The sequence below is a fragment of the Castor canadensis genome, chromosome 4, assembly GCF_047511655.1.
Source record: "Castor canadensis chromosome 4, mCasCan1.hap1v2, whole genome shotgun sequence".
In the NCBI taxonomy this organism is placed as follows: domain Eukaryota; kingdom Metazoa; phylum Chordata; class Mammalia; order Rodentia; family Castoridae; genus Castor; species Castor canadensis.
This window is the reverse complement of record NC_133389.1, coordinates 4,150,273-4,171,249: the sequence shown is the minus strand read 5'-3', so window position 1 is coordinate 4,171,249 and position 20,977 is coordinate 4,150,273. Positions and strand designations below refer to the sequence as shown.

At 35.5% G+C, this 20,977-nt stretch overlaps 1 protein-coding gene across 4 annotated transcripts in view; it reads left to right on the top strand.

The window, feature by feature from the left end:
- Znf407 (zinc finger protein 407) overlaps positions 1 to 20,977 on the top strand; it is a 447,403-nt gene that overhangs the window by 272,179 nt on the left and 154,247 nt on the right. For 3 of the 4 annotated variants that reach the window (XM_074069625.1, XM_074069626.1, XM_074069624.1), the window contains one exon: positions 7,273 to 7,393. In XM_074069625.1, coding sequence (XP_073925726.1) covers positions 7,273 to 7,393 — 121 coding nt within the window. Of the gene's footprint in view, positions 1 to 244; positions 5,744 to 7,272; positions 7,394 to 20,977 lie in introns of those variants that run through there. The other variant, XM_074069627.1, reaches the window with a different exon arrangement.

Below are 20,977 nucleotides of genomic sequence, written 5' to 3'. Positions count from 1 at the left end.
TACACAGTTTTTATAAAAATTAAATTTTCTGCTTTTACATATTTAAAAAAGTACAGATTGTATATTTTAGTGATCAAGTATCCCTAGTAAATTCATGTTAAGTGGGTGAAAAAAAAACAATTTGGCTCCCAAAGCCCAGATGTACAAGGCTGTTTTCTCTATCTCCAAGACTCTGTCTTAGTCTCATGTGTGTGATCTGGGGAGCCCACATTGATGATCTCCTTATTGGTCCTTCTCTCTTCAGGTGAGTAGCAGGGATCTCCCACTCACCTGACTACTTAGCAACCTATATGTGTAGTAGCTACCACCCCCCTTCCATCTGTTTCTCTGACTGCCTACTCTCCTGTCCATCATTCCATCTGTGAGTAGATATAATCTGAAGTAAGTTCTGGTTCAGTTATTCTTTCAGTTAAAATGAATAGCAACATGTGAGAGAATTATGCATTTTAAAGAGAACCACCCCCCTACAATGTCCATTCTTGGTGATTCAACAAAATAGACTCCTGGCTTAGACACACTAAAAATGAAAAGTTTTAAGCACTAATCAAATTTCGTTTCATGTTTTCTATAATTACTTTCATAATCCTAAATTATGTGTGACCAGGACAGCACTGTTTCATCGCAATTGTTCATTGTAATTATTATAAGAGCCACAGTTTGCTGGTAGTTCTTTTCTAGGGAAGATAATGAGTCACGTGGTAGCATAATTGATAAGTAAATGTTGTGCCTTTTTTTGTTTGTATACCATGAAGATTGTCTGGTTTGATAGTCACATTCCAAATGATCTAAAGTTAAAGTGCATGAAATACGTTATTTATGGTACATTGTGAATTTTGAAATGCTATGTTGTATAGACAGAAGCAGCCCCAGTACCCAAGGTAGCATTTGCAGGATCAGTGAAAATGAGTGGCAGCTGTAGCTCCTAGCTCTTGAATGTGTGCAATTCAAATTTCCTTGTGGAATAAGAGCCAGTGAACCAAAGGGAAATTTTCACTGTCTAGATTAATCTTGGAAACATAAACGTAATTCTAAGAACAGAAAATACCATTGTGAGTTTATAAAAGCCTTCCGTGCATGCATTGTTTCAATCCCTGACTTAAGGATTCAGTGTAAGGTGACAAGAGGGCACACTGGATGGCAGTCGTCCTTGTCGGTGTTACGCAGCAGTTGGCAAGATGTGTAAAAACTGTGTTCATTAGGATTTTTATTCATAATGTCAGCTTATTGGTATCAAAGTGTTACGATTTGTGTTATTATAGCTCACTTGGTCCCATCTGGTGTGGCCCCAGGGTACAAGAGACTACCCTTCTCTGCCCCCAGTCCAGTAGCAGTGCCCCTCTTACCCCACAGTAGAATCTGTAACACTGCCATCAAGGGTGTTCCAGGTGATGGATCGATCAGGAAGCCTGCATCGAGCCAGCACAACTTTATATTTTATGTCAGGTCCAGAAGCTCCTTATTACTTTGCTATTAACTTTATACCATATAGGACAATGTCTCACAGACAGAGGTATCTGTCTTTTTGGCATTTATCTGCCTCTGTGGCACAAATCAAATATGATTCTTTAATATCAAAGTCACTTCTTAAGACTGTTCACTTCAACAAAACAGCTCCTTACAACTCAGTCTAGGCACTTAGGTTTTAAGCTGGATTTAAAATTTTTAAGCAACTCGCAGCTGTTTTTTTTCTCCCCTAGGCAAGACTTGACTAGTACATTTGAACTCTGTATTTCTCAGCTGTCTCCCTCTTTGACATGGTTTACCTTTTTACCACAGAATGCCCAGGCAAATTACAATCAGGTTGGAAAGGGATAGGTATCCAAAGTGTTCCAAATGGCGTAAATAATTCCCTACTGCAATACAGACTGTCTAGGGGGCTGACACAAAGCATCTTCCATTCTGAGATTTACTTTTATCACCTGTCAGAGACCCTTGATTCAAGGGCACAGGAGCCAATCCTTACGTGCAGTTGAAGAGTCCTGGCCAGCTTAATAACCATCAGCCCACCCTAAGGAATGCGAAGTGTGATTTCCAGGAGACATGGCCAGCCAGTCTGACAGATGGTTGACACACAAAAGGACAGGGCACTATGGCAACAAGCTATTCTGGTGTCCCTGCTCCGTCTGTCCTTTACTTTTCTATCAGCAGTATGTAAGGTGCACAGTATTCCTTAATAGCTATTTTGGCCGAGATTAATGTGTGTAAAGGAAAATATAAAAAGCAATACAGTATAAATTAATAAATTTTGTCATGTACAGAAAAATTAGAAAGAACAAAAGTTTCTCTTTGTTCTACATTCTTTTCTTTGAGTCAGTCTTCCTATATTGTTCAGGCTATTTTCAAATTTGTGAGCTCTAGTGATTTTCCCACCTGAGCCTTCCAAGTAGTTTTGGTACTATAAAGACACACCTGTCATTGTTCTACTTTACTTGAGTAGGGTATATGCAGGTTACTATGTTGACTAAAGATAGTATTGTTGGAGTAGTTAATATCTCAACTCAGATTTATTTATCCTTCTGGATTTGGAATGACAAAAAATTTTGAAGCACTACTCCAAACCCATGGTCCATCAAAGACTCTTCCTTTGCAGGTCTGTATACCTTTTCATTGAATCATTTCAAACAAATATTTAGCAAACTGGAATTCTTATTTTAAATCTTTAAGATTTCTTTGAATCTTCATGGTCTAGAAGTTTAATTTATATTTTTGAACTACGCATTGAGAGTAACAACCGAGAAACTCCGTCTGTATTTCTGTACTATATTTTTCCTGAAGAAATTTACCCCTTGTTAATTTTTAAAATTACCTGTTAGAGCAATAGCATTGAACATTTTGCAAATTAACAGATTTGAATAAACTATTATTTGCCTAAATCAACGTATTATCTTATCCGGAACTCACACTTGTGTGAGACTTGTTTAATATTTTTATTGTGTAATATCTTCCCATCACCTTGTATATAATTGAAAATGCCTTAGTATTACACAATTTAGTCTATCGTGTGGTCAAGGTAAATATGAAATGACAATTGCTCAATGTGGACTTCAAATTATTAGAAGTAGAAAGAATATAAATACCATTATTCTTTAAATGTAATGCTTTAAAATTTAACTTACAAAAAAAATTCCATGAACATTTAAGTGAAATAACATACATAAACTGATTTTTTAAAGAAGTTTAAGAAAATTAATTTTGAAGATCTTATATCTTTAACTTATGGAATTCACAATGGAATCCATAATGTCACCCTTTTACTACCTTCAGATACCTGCCAAATCCATGAAAAATGGATACCTTCAAGATGTCTACTAATGCTGTTACATAGCTGAGTTGCATGTTAAAACATTTTACAAACACTTAGACTGAATGGAATAAGGAGACATTAGTATACAGGTGTGATTTTTGGATAATGAAAAAATATTGTAAATTTCTTGATCATTTTATTTCATTATATTCAGATTTGAAGAGTTATAAACTTGAAGTCTTATTATACAACTACTATAATCATGACAGCCTATTATTGGCAGAAATATGAACAGATAGCTCAGTGGAACAGAATGGATTCCAGAAGTAGATGTCTTCATATATTTGTCAGTTATTTTCAAACAAGGCTTCATATTCAGAGATAAATCTAGGAAAGGACAGAAAAAACCTATATAGTAGAAACCTCAAAACACTGCTGAGAAATTAGCAGACATCTAAATGTGTGATACACTATGTGCACATATCAGAAGAATTGATATTGTTAAGATTTTAGTTCCTCCCATGTTGATCCAGGTAAACCCCATCTTTCGTTTTAAGAAATTACTTGTCAAATTGATTTAAAAATTCATTAAAGATGCAAAGGTAAAAACTAATGCTCTCCAAGAAATACTCAAGGAATATGAAGAGACAAATCACAGACTGGGTGAAAGTATGTTCAAATCACAAATGTTATAAAGGATTTGTATCCTAAACATAAAAAAAAAAAACCTCGAAACTTAATTCTGAGGAAACAACTAAAGAATTTAAAAAGATTCAAAAGGTTGGAGCAGAAACTTCACCAAAGAGTATAAAGGTGTGGCCAGTAAGCACAAGCAAAGACCTTCAGCCTCCAGGAAGAACATGGAGCCGAAGCGCCACCCACACAGTAAGTGGTGGCAAAAGTATGGAGCAACTGGAACTCTCACACAGCTGGTAAGAATGGAAAATGAGCAAACATTCTGAAAACTCTTTGGCAGTGTTTTCCATAGGGAAATGCATAACTACCATATTACCTAGCCATTCCACTCTGGAGTACTTTACCAAGACAAAGGGAAATATATTTTCATTCAGTGACTTACAGATGATTCATACCAAATTTGTTTATTGTGGTAGCCAAAAATATTGCTTCATGGATAAATGGATAAGCAAAATGTGCTGTATACATGTGATGACTGCTACTCAACAAGGAAAACAAATGTAGTAGTTTTCCCCCAGTCCCACATGCATGAGTCACAAAATAACTATGCTTTGGGAAAGAGGCCAGGCAAAAAAGAGTGTACATTTCCGTTATATAAATTTTTATGAAAACCTAATGAACGTATAGTGACATTAAGTACATGTGGTTTGGTGATGGAATGCCTATGAGGCAGGTACAGTAGTCCTTTGAGGGTATTGGTTGTGCTTGTTCATTATCTTGATTGTGGGGTAATTTCATCTGTAACAAAATGTAGATTGTGTACTATAAACATGAGTCAATTGTACCTCCTTAAAGCTGTTTTAAATGCTTTATATGACCTTATATTGCCAGTTTAGACAGATATGTCAAATTAGTGAAATAATTAATCGTGTTCTTTTACCTTGCGAACTATACTTTGACATTGGTGTGCAGTTAAATTATTATTCGTTGAAGTTTGTACAAAAATTCATTCTTAAAATGAAAACATTTTCTGGTATGATTATTTGTGATTGTTTTTCTGTTTCTATAGAATATTCTTTGGTCAAATTTTAAGAGATTGAATAATTTTCCTTTAGCATTATGCAATATTAATATATGTTTTCCCTCAAATTAAGGTAAATTGTGCCATCTTCATGAATACAAGTTTCTGTGTGTCATCCAGTATACTAGATTTGTTGACTGCAATTTAAATTGCTTGACTAGAGTTTTTGAAATGGAGAGCAAAGAGTTATGTAGACCTAGGGGGATGACATGATTGGGTTGTTGAAGGTAAGATTTATCTTAAGGACAGGTACCTAAAAGAGACAAAAATCATTTTCAAATAAATGTGTTTTTGTTTCTGTCTGCTTTGTAGATTTTTTTAATAGAAATAATTCAATAGTAATACTTCCTGACAAGATATACTAAATGTTATCTTTGTGTCATGTTCACTAACTACGCAGTACCATTAATTTTTTTGCTGTGTGTTGGCTGCTTATCTTCTGATTGGGTCTGAGCTCTTGATGAGAACCATGTGTATGTTCCTTCAATCATCGTGAGGAATATCATCTTCTGTGTTTAGAAAATGCTTTCACAACAATGGTAGACAGTAGCTGGTCACTGAGCACTCTGCTAAGTGTGCTCTTTTGTCCTCTTAATCCTCACAGACACCCTGCCTGTTGGTGTTGTTATCCTCTTGATGTTTCTCAAGAGGTTACCAGGTAGCAAGTGAGATATGGCAAAACCATCTGGTGTCATCCAGCCCTCCATTGTGCTGTGATGAGAAATAAAATGCCATCACGCAAGATGTGTATGTGATAAGTCAAATGTTACTACAGCCATGGGTAAGGCCATGTAAGTAGACTGAGAGGACATAGGATCCATTTCTAAACAGAACAGATAGAGTGTAATTAATAGATTGATGTAGAGTAATTTTAAGCCAAGATATTGGAGCCTTCAGTTTGTAAATAAATCAGTATGTGTATAACACTACCACAAAAAACTGAAAAACAATTGGTAATAATTATGGAAAATACATAAATTTAATCCAACATATACACAAAAATTGTTAACAGAAAAGTCTATTTAGAAGAATATTATTCTATATTAGTTATTTGGGGTAAAGAGAGAACTAAAGTTTTTCTCTACTTTATCACTGTCCAATAGAAATGTAATGTGATTACGTGTGTAATCTTACATTTCCTGGTAGCTAATATTAAAAAAGGGAAAGGGGAACAGGTAAAATTACTTACGTAATAGTTAATTTAAGCAAACACAAATAAATTATCCTTACTATATGAAATCTATATAACATTATTAGAATATTTTATTATTTTTTGTACTAACAATTTGAAAGTTAGTATGTGTTTTACACTTCCAATTCAGAGGGTAAATTTGTATTCATTGTATATAATCTATATTTAGATTTGATTAAACTTGTTCTTTGAAATGTAAGTTCACATTCCCAAGCTGTTCCAGACCTCTTTAACCATTTTGCAATAGTTGAGTATCAGTTGTTAAATTTAAATTTACAGTGATTAAAACTAAATAGCCATGTATCAAGTGATCACCAGCCAATAGACGTTGTGGAATGAAAAGCCCAGCAACGCTTTGTGTGTGTCAGTGGAAGAAGAGGTTAAGGGGGAGAGAGGTGTCTGATGAGCTGTGTGCTTTGTTCCACACACCAGCACTGCTGCCTCACCGTCTTTTGTCTTGTGGCTCTATCTGAGCAGTGTTGGTATGTTTTAGAGTGGTATTAAAAATTATGCTGGAGGTTTCTTTGAGGTCTGTATCTTTCAGTAACCTTAATAACTGTAACTTCTTTTACTTCTAACACTTTTTGTTGTTGTTGTAATAGGGATTGAGCTCAGGGCCTCACAGTTACTAGCTAGGCAAGTGCTTTACCACTTTAGAAACACCCACAACTCCTCTTTTTCTTCATATTTAAAGTGAGTAATCTGATAAGTTTTATGTTCTATATTCAAAGTATACCTCTGTTATATCTCTCACCATCATTTTAACCTCACTTTGATTTTTTATAATGACACTTACGTAACACAGTTTGTTAAATCATTCCAGCTACTGTGCTGAACCATACTTATAACAGTGTCTTGTTTATACAAGATGCACTTTAGATATGTGCTTTATACCTTGCTTATATTCTGATATAGAAATAAAATAGTAAATGTTTTCTAACTTTCTCACTCTGAGAATAAATACTCAAGTATCCCGAATGTGTGGAATTCACTGAATGATACTCTTAACAGTTTATGGAAATGAAAATAATAAATTGATAATAAAAATTAAAATACCAGCTTAGTCCTTTCATGTTCAGTTGTTACTGTTCACGTACAACATTTCTTGTTCTGTTCCAGGAGAAAAACCTTTCAAATGTGATGAGTGTAACTTTGCCTCCACAACTCAGTCCCACCTGACTCGGCACAAGCGTGTGCACACTGGAGAGAAGCCATACAGGTGCCCCTGGTGTGACTACAGGTAACAAGCCAGACTACCTCCCTCCTTGACCAGCTGGAACTCTACTGTATCACCAACGCAGCTAAAGTTTTTCTAGTGAACATAAGTTAGCATACTTTAAAACATGACTACCTATTAGTGGGGAGTTTATTTTAGTACCTAATTTTTGTAACTTTGAAAAACATTTTAAAGCAGTTTTAATTTCTGAGTAGACAGGTAGTGGTACATAGGTTTCACAGATACCCCTTCTCCTCCACATGAGAGCCTTCCTGATGATCAGTGCCCCAAACAGAGTGGGCCATTTATCACAAGTGATGTATCACAAGTGATGAACCTAGGTTAACGCAACATTAACACCCATGTCCCTAATATAGTAAATGTTGTGGATTGCTACAGCTTTGAACAAATTTATAATGACAACCATCCACCATCGTAGTATCATACAAAGTGGAAGTCATTTAAAATACCGTGCTTTTTACCATCTTTATAATCTTTATATTGACGTTTGTCATACCTGAATGTGCAGTGTTGCATTTCATTGCTTAAGATAAGGAACCATTGCAATCAGTCTGTTATTGACCATGTATATGGTGTCTCATTTACCATGAGTGAAGCACTCATTGAGAGGGTGAGTAAGGAATATTTCCTGCCTTTAAGAATATTATAATATAATAAGCAACTTGAGTTTCACAAATAGTTGTAGTATAGATTTGAGTGAATAAATAAAGTGACTGGGGGAGACCTCCTACATAGATGAGATAGATTCCCACAGAGGGAGCATCTCAGCTGTGGAGTGAAAGGTAGTGAAATTTCAAGGAATCTGTGTGTGTGTCTGAAGTTAGGTGGTGATGGATGGCACATGCAGAATGTTATTGGGGAAAGCTTTTTGGAGGTCATGGATGCTCAGTCCAGTCACTATGGTCTGTGATGGCTGAAAGATGCACAAGATACTGAAAGATGTAGTGCAGATTGCACAGGTCCTCAGGTGTGTGTCCAGAGGCATGGTGGAAGTAAGATGGAGACTAGAGCTTGCTGCTGGCTCAATCTTCCCTGCAGCCTGAACGTGAATTTGGACCCCATTTGGTACAGTGGCATTGGCAAGCAGCTGAATAACTTGTTTTAAGTAACCTGTTTCGCCATTGAGCTGAAGACCTCTAGTGTCACTGCCACACACAACAATGTGGAAACATGAAGCCTGCTCTGTTGAGTATTATAATATGTTCCCTAAACATGGAGCTTTCTCTAAATATCCTATGTAGCCTTTGCATTCGACAAATATATTGCCATAATTCTGTTATCAGCCACATTATAGAGTTAGGTTTTATGTGAAAGGTCATGGAATAGTACGGAGATATTGCAGATGTATTTCATTCATTCATTATTTATTCATTCAACAGTTTATGAGTTCTATCTTGACATAACACTAGATTAGTATTTCTTGGAAATTTGGGAAATGGTGATCCAATTAGAGATAGTAATTCCAAGATGGTGATAATATATATTCTGTAAAATACAAATATTATCAAGTGCTGTTTTTCTTTATTACAGAGATGATACTATATAGTTGCCTTCACTTTAAAGCAGATAAGTAATTAGAAAATTATAAGAATGTCCATTAATTACCACTCTTAGCTCCTAGGAATATATGATTTTAGTCTGTTCCCTGTACATGAGGTTTTTATTGTTTGGGGGAGGTGAGTTTTTGGTCTCTTTTGCTATAAATTTTATTTTTCATACTTAAGATGCTGTAACTATCTTTCCATGTTAGTAATCAATCTCTAATAGAACTGTGTTTTTCAAACTTCTGTTTTTAAGTAGCAGAATTATTGTGTAAAATAGAAGTGTATTATGCAAGTGTATTTCATAGTTAAAATCTAATATTTAATCATTATAAACTTAACAGATAGCACAGTAAGACTATTTTAACAAGAGAAACTTTTAAGATGGGGTCAGTTATTGATGACAGTTGCTGCTGGTTTAACCTTGGCATCTCGTTTCTGTCTTCCTGGACCAAGCTCACAACCTGTGGGTGTGGGTAAGCACACAGGCTGTGAGGAGGATTCAGCATCAACATCTTAGTGGAACTCGTTAAACTCTAGGGCTGCCACATCTCCATTCTTGAGTTGTGGATTATTAGTGGGCCATCCTTGTGGGACCCCTGTGGGTATCGTGTCAGGCACGCATTGTAGTTTTCTAGCCAGTGACTGGCACCTGGAGTTCATGATGCACGTCTGCGCTCGTGTCTGTTATCATCTCAGTGAGTGCTGTAGCATGCTGCAGGTTTTATTTTCCCTTTCAGTTACAAGATGCTATTCAGTGAGTTAATGCAGAGCCTCAGTGTCCTGTAGGATTTTAGTTTGTTTAAATTTTATTTATAATGTATTCCAACATGGAGGGTTTGTTTTACAGTTTTTGAAGTAGTTAAAATTTTATAAATTCCAAATCAATCTTGGATAATTGCTGAAATACTTTACAGATTCAAATGCCTAGTTTGAAAACCAGTCTTGTGTAATATAAGTGTAATAACTGCACAAACCCGTTTTAGTTAGCCTGGTACATAATAATCAATGTGTTAAATTCTTAGACATGTACACCATTTCAGGTGTTTACTCTGAAAACGTTAAATCTTTGTGCATGTCTACGGTTTTTTATAAATAATAAATTTGTAGAATTTGTTATTAAAGTTGGTATTACTACAGCCAAAGTTCTGACTTGACTTTTTCTATGATCTGAAGTATGCTGGGTAGGATTGTGATTTGTATGCACAGGTATATTTCCAAGTATTCCAGGTTTCTTTAGTTGGAAAGAGTCTTGTAACTTTGCAAAGGTTAAGGTCATAAACCTTGTCCACCGTGCAGGTTCTATTCTAAAATAGCATTCCTCTCTGCAGCAGTGCATTGGCTCCAGCTGGACCAGTCCATGCTGCATCCCCGACAGGCACTGCATTAAAAAGGACATGAATGGTGTTCTCCATGTTTATTGTTTCTGCCCTGAATTTCTTTTCGAAATGCTTCATGTCCTCAATAAAAGTGTGGTTTTTATTTTTATTTAAAACTTTTAAATAATTTTATAATTGCTGAAAGTAAGCAGTTCGAGCCTTTCTATTCATGCAGGGGCTTTATTCTTCTGTGTACATGTGGTTAGGTTTGCTTTTACAAGTGAACAAAAGGCAAGTTAACCTTGACAAGGAACTTGCAAATATAGGAAGTTAGGGACTATGAATGAAATGTGGAAATTAGAACAGATCACCCCCCCTCCTTTTCTTGTTAACAAGAAAAAGGTTTTAGGATGAGCATTGTAGTAATTTCAGAAAGTTTTTTTTCCCCCATAGGGTGGATACCACATAAACACAGGAAATATCTCTTTTGACAGGATAAATTTGAGTATATATGATTTATATAGATGATCACATATTAAGATGACTGCTTATTTCCTAAAAAGATATTGTCACATTTTTATGACTTAAAATATTTAAGTAACTTTTTCCCATTTAGATTTCTATTTGCTTAGTGTACATGTAGAGAAAAAAACTCTTCTGTAGAATATTCCTGTCTATCTTTATTAACACTACTTGCAGGTAAGTAAGGAATTGAAATAGTATTTAAATTTTATTTGAAAATACATTTCTCATTTTATAAATTGAGCATTAGTGCAGAAATACTAGTAGTTATGATTATTCATGAAAAACGTGAATATAGATTTGTTTACAAAAGAATTTTATAATTGGTCTTTTGAACCTAGGGCTATTTTTCAAGTTTGCATTATTAATTTAGGCAATGACATCTCATTCTATTTAGATGTAAACATGGACCCCTTTCCTTAGCTTTTACTGTCTAAAATATCCCAACGTCTAATCCATTACAAATCATTACTCTACATCCCATCATTATTCCATAACATTTTCGCCATTAATTACTGTGCATTATAATTTCCAAGCATAAATTTAGATTCATAGCATACTGTTCTACCGTGTTATTTATCTAGCAAATTCTTTAGTTTTTACATTAAAATGGAATCACTCTAAATTTTTCTTTTTTATTTCTTTATGTATTATCTTGTCTATATTAATGAGAGAACAAAATACAACATCCTTTTACATGTTGTAGTAAGTCTCCTTTCTAATTTTTAAATTCGTACTTCCCCACAGAATTTGTTCATGTCCAACTTCTTTCTGTTTCACTCAGAACGTTGGCTTACATATGAGAATTGATGAGTTTTGCTGAAGCAACCACAAGTAGGTTTTTCTTATGTTTCTGTTTGCTTAGTTTCTTATATTTCTATTTTCTTATTTTCCTCTTGGATTCCTTTTTGTTTCTTTAGGATTTGTGTAGTAAATACAGTGAATGCATAGTAAACAATAAGCCATGAAAAGTAACACAAAACACTGCCTGCTGTTTTCAAAATATTAAGGACAATCCTGTAAAGCAAACTAGTTTTAACTGAATTTTTCCTCAAACTCATAATTGTCTCAATACTTCTAACCTTACATAAGCTTTTTTCCAAAAAAATGTTTTTTACTGTTTCTTTTTGTACTGTTTTCTTTCTTCACTGCTTGAAATCAATCCCAAATAGAAATACTGTATCTCATGGAGCTGAGGAATGAAGTCTACAATTCCCATCTCATAATAAGTATCTATTCCATGATTTTGCTAAACTTACAGGAAAACACTCTGAATTTTCCCCTTATTTGGTAGCTGACTTACCCCCAGCCAGTGTTTTCCACAGAAGTCATTAACTCACTACTTTTTGATCTCAAGAGGATTTTCCGTTTTTTTTTTTTTTATTTTTTTGTGTTAGGGGAAGGCTGAGGGTATTTGAACTACCTTCCTTACTCAGGGAGCCATTGTCTCCACTAGAAAGCATGCTTACCTCTGGCCACACTCCCTAGTGTGTCTTTTATTACTCATCTAAATCGTCATTCATGATTCTAACCATCAGATTTGGTGAGTTCTTTCATGTATGACTGTAGCAGAGAGAATTTACTATTAGGTAACACTGCTTGAAGTCTGTGTAGATCTTAAAAATTTGTGGGGAAAATACTTTTAACTTCACAAAATTCTGTCTTATCTTTGCCTATTACTGGAAACACTTTTAGGGAAGTTTTAAGCTACAATGACCAAAAAATTATACTTAATGATCTTAATATGTTTAATTTCTTAAACATATTTCTCAAAGACCACTTCTTTTTTCTTTTTTCTTTCTTTTCCATTCCTGGGGATCAAACACACAGTATTCATTTTGAATAAATACAATTATTATTTTTAAATAACATTTTAAATTACTGTGAATAATTAAATAAGAGTGCAGTGTTCCTAGACATGGTGGCATTAAGAATTCAGTGTATAACAGGATTCATTGTTCTATCTTCCATTTGTTTCAGCAGCATCCTGAGTTAGGGAGACAAACTCCACAGGGGATAATTTTCTCTTTTTGAATAATCCTCCCGGGAGTTCCAATTTTCCTTTGGCTTCCTGTGCAGGTACATAGGTTGCACCAGGAGAAGCAATGGATAGAACAAACTTGGATTTGGCCATGAACTGTGAGAAGAAAAAAAAAAAAGGATCTTTGTTTTCATAGTAGTGCATCATATGTACAGGAGAAAGAAGTGAAATGATACACTTGTCAATGATAAGCACATTGTTTTATTTTCCTACAAATTCAGTAATAATTGTAAATTTGTGTGGATGATTTTCAGTTTCTCAAAGAATAAAGACACATACAAATAATACAAATGAAAGTATTTACTATTAGTATTAGACACGTTTTATGTTAAAGCCATTTGGTTATTGCCTGTGTAGATCAGAATATACTTTAAGTCTGTTTTCTCATTTAAAGTTCCATTCAATACTGTGTCATTATTTCATTTATCTCGTCTCTATTGCTTCATAGTTTATTGTAACTGCTAATCTACTTAATGGAGTAAAAAACCAAATGGACCAGTCTGAAAGATTAGTCTTACAGCTTAACCATCCAGTTACCTTCCCAACTTTTCCTAGGATAATGGTGGCTCCACAGCTTCCTTCAAATTATGATTACTTTGTTCTGGGAAACAGGTGTCCATACTGTGTAGGTAGTGCTTGCAGGTGGACAGATTGTCCCTTCTTGCTTGCTACCTCCACACAGTTCAGCTAGCTACAGGTAGATGTCAGTATCGTGGCTGGTTTGTGAAACTGCATTTGGTCATTGTGAAGCATAAATACTGCTTTAAAACTTCTGTCATGTGTCCTTACGATAGTTTATGAAGTTGTACTATTTCACCTGAAGTAGTTGTTTCCAATAAGTGGAGGTGGGATTTTTTGAGGGGTTCCCTAACAATAAATACAATGTCCTCATAATTATAGCCTTTCAGATTTTCTGTAATGAAGTGTGACAGTTGTATTATTTATAAATCTTCTTTTCCTTTTCCCCCCATGTCTATCCTTTGCAGCAAAAATTGAGTTCTTCCTGAATAAAATATTTCCTAATTTTTTCTTTCTGTTATTAGTGAATTTTCTCTCAGTAGTTCTTATTGTGCTTTTACATTTTCTGTTGTTTTTGTCTAGTATTACAAGCATATATACCTTATTTTATTCATACTTTATCTTCTATGCTATAACATACAAGATATATAAGCTTTACATTTTTTTGTTTCAGCCTAGGATACTATGTGCTGATATAACTCAAGTGTTTATTTCTGCCCTTTAGTTAATATTGATAATTTTATTCTTTAAAAACACTTGTTTAAGTAAAAAATGACATATTGACAATAGATTCCATAGCACTAACAATTACACATTGATCTAATTTGTTTGAAAGGAAAAGTATCTGTGATACCACTTTTTGTTTATCAGTACAACTTGTTTTGTTCGTTGATATAGCTGAAATAGGCATTGAGATCACAGATTAATTAGAAGAGCCATTTTGAACACAAAGTGACCATACATTCCCTCTGCTATCTCTTAAAGTAGAATCTAGATAAACATGTTTATTTAACTTGCTGTTGTTGAATCCCAAATCCAGTCATTATAAAAGGACCAAAGCTATCTTTGGGGATGGTCTTTCTACAAGGAATTACTATGGACAGTCCCTTGGGTGGTAGTTAGATATAGCTATATATATTGTGGTAAGAAGAAAGGCCTTAGAGATGAAAAAAATAGAAAACATTTTTTGGGCAATAGTCTCTTGCATAGTAACTTATTCCTCAGACACTAGTGCCATTATTACAGAACAAAACACTTTACAGTGTAACTGTCTATATCCTGTAGCATTAGAAGCTCATGCCATGAAGCTTATTAGGCAAACACTGTTATCACAAGAAGGGTGACAGCAGTCAGTAGAGTATTGTGCCTTTCCCAAATGGTGCTCATGTTGTCCGTCTCAGGTGTAGATCCCAGCAAAAAGAACCTGACAAAACTGAGCAACTGTGAATTGTGTAAACGTTTAACCAACATTCATTATTTCAATCAGAATGGTAAAATACTAGTTACTTCATTCTGTTTTGAGTCCTTTTGTTCACCATATTCTGAAATATTGCTTCTTGGGCCATAGCAAAAAATCATGGCAGAAATAACAACAAAACATTAAACATTTAGAAAACAGTTTTTTTGAGGGAGAGATCAGCCTACCTTCTACATTAAACTGCCTTTATAGAGTAAGATGCTGCCTTCTGTGTGGTAGCATGTATTGTTCACATTTTGGGTTTTTCTTAAAAATTTCTATAAAGACATTATATATTTTATAAAGTTTACATCTTCATCTTTTTGATTAAGGGAATGGAGCATAAACTCTTTGTTGCCTTTAGGAAGTTATAGAAAATGAACTACTCCTGAACATTCTTGGTTTTTTGATAAAACAATGTTATATTATTACTCACTACGGAGCTACAGTTGAGCTATAATAAAAATAAACTAGAATAACTAAAATCTATTATTCATTCGCATACTATGTAACCTGATACTTTTCCTTACAGCAAATTTTAATTTAGTATTAATTTTTCTCAAAATCATAAACCTTACTCTCAGTGACATTGGTTGCACTCTTGCTAAATAGCTTTAGTCCTACTTTTTATCTTTTATATCAGCTATGACACTGTTTAGCGTTCTCTCACTGGTAGGCTTTGAGTGTATGCTGATTAGGTTTATATATTTTAAGTATTTTGTTTCTTTGTGTTAAACTACAGCTCTTAACACAAATATGAAATACCATAAAATGAATAAGAATTTTCCCATTGAGATAAAAATATGGTAAATGTTAGCTGCTTATGTTTAAATAGGATAACTCTCCTCTTGGATTAAATTTTTTGGGGTGGAAAGTGGTTGACATTTAAACTTGAGATTTTTTTTTTTGTTATGAAAACCTCAGCTATCTTTAACTTTAGTTAAAGTCAAGATGCCTCCCTCTTCTTCAATACCTTTCTTTTATACCTTTCTTTTGCTTGAAAATTTTCTTCTCACTCAGAACAGTGTGGATTGTGGGATTATGGGATAAAAGGCCACAACAATTACCAATGGCTTTGTTTAACACTCCATGCTGGCAGGCTGGAGTTTGGCTTCAAAGACAGTAGGGGCTGGGGGAATGTGGAGTAGGAAAATGACACACTCTGTATGGTGCGGAGTCTCTGATGGCAAAGATGGCTGAAAGGGAAATGCAGCAGAAGACAGGAGATCATTTAAAAGACAGGCAGAAAATAAGGCATATTCAAACTCCATGGTTGGGAGGTAGAGTAAAGTGACATGCTAACCAAATCAGTCAATTGAGGGGAAGGTTCCAGAGATATGTTGTCCTTTAGGTGTGCTGGCCAGGGCCCCCGAGTGAGTGAAGGCATACTTTAGTAATGCATTCACTCCTGGAGGGGGATTCCCTTTAGGAAAATTGCAGTGGGTATGGTCATGGATGTATTACCTTTGTGACACCAGCTACTTTTGAGATTTGAGACCCTGTGGGAGATCCAGCTGGAAACACAACAGTGGGTCTGAAAGTCAGTACTTAACCAGTGTGGAACTTAAGGTGATAATGTGATTGCTAGTTCTCTTTTATGGCAGAGAGGCAAATAGTTAGTACCTGAGCACCTGAGTAATATGCTCAGAGACACAGAAGGGAGCACTGCGAAGGACCGATGGCAACAAGAAGAGCGTGCTGGCCTTTCCAGTGATAAAATAGGAACATGTAGCTTCAGTTACCGGGAGGCTAGGGTGCTTGGGGGAAGACCGGATTTAGAAAACTTGTGAGAAGAGAAACTAGGTTTGCACACAGAGGTAAAGAAATAGTTAAGTGCATGGTTCCTGGGATTTGCGGGAAGCAGTTTAATCAAGGGATGAAGGGATGGCATCAGCTGGGGGAGCAGGTAGAAAGACCAGACGTGTACTTTTGCTTCATTTGTTTGCTTATGGCTGCTTTTTGTGCAGCCAGTGGAACAGTGTTCCCACATTTTGAGGTACTAGATGGCACTAAATTTGATTTTGTTTTGTTCTAAGTTATGTGTCAAGAAAATAGAGATGCTGATAGTATTATTCTATTCATCCCCCACCAAGTACACACATATCCAAAAATGAGATTTCGTTTCCCTTACATGAAGAATTTCTTCAAAAGGCTTTAACTTATTAATTTAAAAATTCGCTAGCTGTTAGCTAACATTTCTCCATATAATTTAATGAGTGCTCATGCTAACTGTAGACTGAGAATATGGCATCTTTTCTGACTTGTCCTAAACATTTTCTGTTAATGTTGCAGGGTTTTCCTATGATAATAAACCTAACAGGACCTTCTAATGATATCATGAGACACTTGAACAACCACTTGTCATGACACCTGACTCCTGTACGCATTTATAATCCATTCCATTTGCTTTTACTTTTTATTTTTTTGGCTTTTTCCAAATAATTATGGAAACATTTTACAACACTTTTGCCAGTTATGTACTTAATGTCCTTTCTGTGTATTTTTGTGTTAAAATTTCTTTTGAAGACCATGTTGGATTGATCCTAGTGTCTTCAGATTGCTACATTGCCTAACATACCTGACGTGAGTGTAGTGCATCCTACCTTAGGAAGTGTAGTAATCTCATGTATGTATTGGAATTGGTGCACATATAATATGAAAAGTGAAGGCAAATATATCACTCCTTAGGGTGAGATAGGGTGCATGATTTGTTTTCGGGACTTAGGGTATATTATAAGAACTGAATGCTGGTGTCAGTTGTATTAAACCACTAAAAAGTGAGAATAAGTCATATACATTGCCCCACAGGCTGATGTATGTTATTTTTGCATTCACTAACATTTTGTGTGGCTTTCCTTTGATCGTATCAGAATTTTTTTGTTTTATTATATACTACTACAGTTACCTCAAGATTGTTATGGCTCTATGATAATTTTAGGCTTTAGCTTGTTTTTGAACTTTAAAAATAAATGCCCTATTTCCCTTTGTGAATTGAGATAATGCTGTTTTGTACCTCTGCACGATTTTTGGACCATTTCTACATATACAAATAAAGGTAGTAGAGTAATCACTGTGGCGCTTCTGCAGTAGGTTAGTTCTAGCACTGATCACAGTGTTTTATTAAAATGGTTGAGGAAGCAAGCCTTCTTTTACTATGTAATCACAGATTTCTTGAAAGAGACTGAAAGAGTCAGAAAAGGAGTGGTTGCAATGTGTCTGCATCATTTGTCCTGTGTTCTTAGACTTGGGGAACTGTGTCCCCATGTCTGAGAAGTACATGGAAAAATCAGCACATACATAGTTCTAATTATGTGTTCCTTCCAATGCATAGTTTCTCTACGGTCTTTAAAAAACAACATATGAATGTAATGATTATACAGTCCAAATCTTACTTCTTCAGTTATATGTGTGTACTTGTTCTTCATTACTTATGTACACACATATTTTATTACTTTCCTTGCATTTCTTCTTAACAAAACCAATCTTTTGAAGCACTGTATCTCAAGGCTTCAGTTTTATTTTTAAGGGTTTTTGTTTGGTGGGGTTTTTTTGTTGTTTTGTTTTGTTTTTTGCTTTTAGTTTAAAAGTGGAATATATGTTTTCTTTAGCTGTAAAAGCACAATCAAGGCAACATGATAAGTGAGTCAGTGTTGTAAAAGTAGAACTAATTTTGCCTTCACTCACATGAGCTATGGAAGGAGGAAGCTTTATTGTCCCTGGGAAGGTGATAAGGCAGAGTAATTGTATATTATACTGTCCTGGAGCATCTGCCTGAAGACCGTTGGAGCAATTCATCTATCATGGGCGATGCAGCGTGTTTTGTCTTTCTGCTTTAACCCGTCCCCACTGCTGGCCTGCGCGGAGGTTTTGATAGGGACTGCGCCTGGGCTGGGGCTCACATTAATCAGTCCCCTTGTTCAACACTCCAGCTGACATAATTACAACCTGCGCACAGCAGTTATTCAAGTCGAGTCCTTGTCACTCGTGGTGCGAAACTACACAGCTCAGATCCCGGAGGAGATTGCCTTATCACACAGAACAAGGGCTCGCAGGAGTCGAAGAGAATAGAAATGGGAAAATGTCTTCCGGGAGTACTATATATTCCTTTAAAATAAGACATTTGAGAGGCTTACAAGGGACAAAGGCAAACACTGTGTACAGGGGCTGAAATAAACCAGTTATTATTTTTAAATGGATTACATGGTGCATTTTTGTAAAAGTGGATGTGAATTATTAGATGAATTCTGTGGTTTTTATCATCAGTGACTCTTTTTATTACTTTTTTTCTTCAAAGGTGATCACTAACTTTAGAGTTATAAAATGCTTACATAATCCTTGGTAGTAGGACCCAATCGAATAAAATTTACGTATCCATTTTAACATTTGGTATAGTATAACTTAGAGAGCTTTGTAAGGCACATAGTCAAAGCTAATGGAAGATTCTTTCAAATAATTTTTCCAAGATAAGTTTCTTATGGCTATTTAGGGTAGAGGCAGAAAATAAACTTCCTCTCATTTGCCCTGTCTCCTCACTCTAATCTTCCTTTAGGTGGATTACCTGCTGATTCCTGGGGTATCCCAGGTGTGAAGGATGGGATCTCCTTTCAGCCACTTAAGTAGTATTTAAATTTTTATAGCCACCCCACCCCCCACTACATGAGCCCATGTGAGTCTGAGAGCCTATGGTGATTTATGAGACCAAGCCTGCCAGGCTCCCCAGCAAGGTGTTCTCCTTGCATGAGAGCGGGAAGTTGTTGGTTCACATCTAGTCTTCCTCTCTTTCTCCTTCTCTTAGACATTTTTAGTTTCTTCCAAGTAAAACCAAGTTCTGGCCTAGATTTTCAAAATTATTGTGAAAGATTTCAGATCAGGAAAATTCTCCTTATATCACCTTAAATTTTAAAACTTTCAATTAGAAAAGCTAGAGTAAACTATCATTCATACATACACATGAATATATACATTTAGGTGACTTATTTCAAATGTATTATTTTATATACTTGATATGCTTCTCATGAATATGTTTTATAGCTCATTTTGCTCTATGTTACCTCATTTAAAAATGTGATTTTAGTGATTGCTTGATTTGGGACAATGGTTAGATTATTTTGTAAAGATTTTTCTTTTTTTTTTTTTTCCCACAGCCCTTCCCATCCACCTCCCTTTCCTGGCTTATAGTACCTCACTTTGCTTAAACCCGGCTTGTTAAGAGAAATGAAAGGAATTAAATCAATCCCAAAAGCAGTTGCTATGTAGACATAAAGAGTCAGGGGTCTCTATTTATATCAAGAGTAGCAAGATAACAATGAAACATCCAGGCAGAAGATTAGCAGAAGGCAGAGCTCCACGGTGGTTCAGATCATGATCGTCACAGATTCTGAGCCACAAATAACAGTATTGGGTCAACCTTGCAAAAAAAAAAAAAAAGGTCTTTGTGGATTATAGGTGTCTCATGCCTATAATCCCAGCTACTCATGGGATGGAGATTTAGAGAGTCATAATTAGAGATCAACTCAAGCAAAAAGTAGTAAGCTCGGTGTGGTGGCAGGTACCAGCTGTAATGGAGGTGGAAATATGAAGATTGCAGTTCAGGCCAGCCCAGGCAAAAACATGAGACCATACTGGAAAAAGAACTAAATAAGAAGAAAAAGTCTTCGTGGTTAAGTCAGTCTGGGAAACAGTCTGCATGTTGTTCCCCTCTTTTCTTCTTTCAGTCTCATAATGAAGGGAATGTTGGAGACTCAATTCCTGTAGTGAAGAATTATACATAAGGCTGGGGGCATGGCTCAAGAGGGAAAGTACCTGCCTACCAAGTGCAAACCCCAGAGTTCAGTCCCTAGTACCATATATGTGTATATGGCACACACACACACACACACAATTATATTTCACTGACATTTGGCAAACTTCCTGGGACCTATTTCATTGAAGGATAGAAACTTTGACTGTTGGCTGCGTGTTTTCACCTAAGAGGCTCTGGGATGGATGGTTGTTTCTCATCAGCACACACATGGTAATTACTAAAACTTTCTCAGTTTCATTTTCCTCACATGATCATCTAGCTAGTGCACTTGATGGCTGATGAAAGCTGAGACTTTATTTCTCTAATAGGTTGCTTTTGGATCTCCTTTATGTTGACAGTGTTTCATGAAATATATTTTTCAACCGGAGCTAGCAAGATAGGATAGG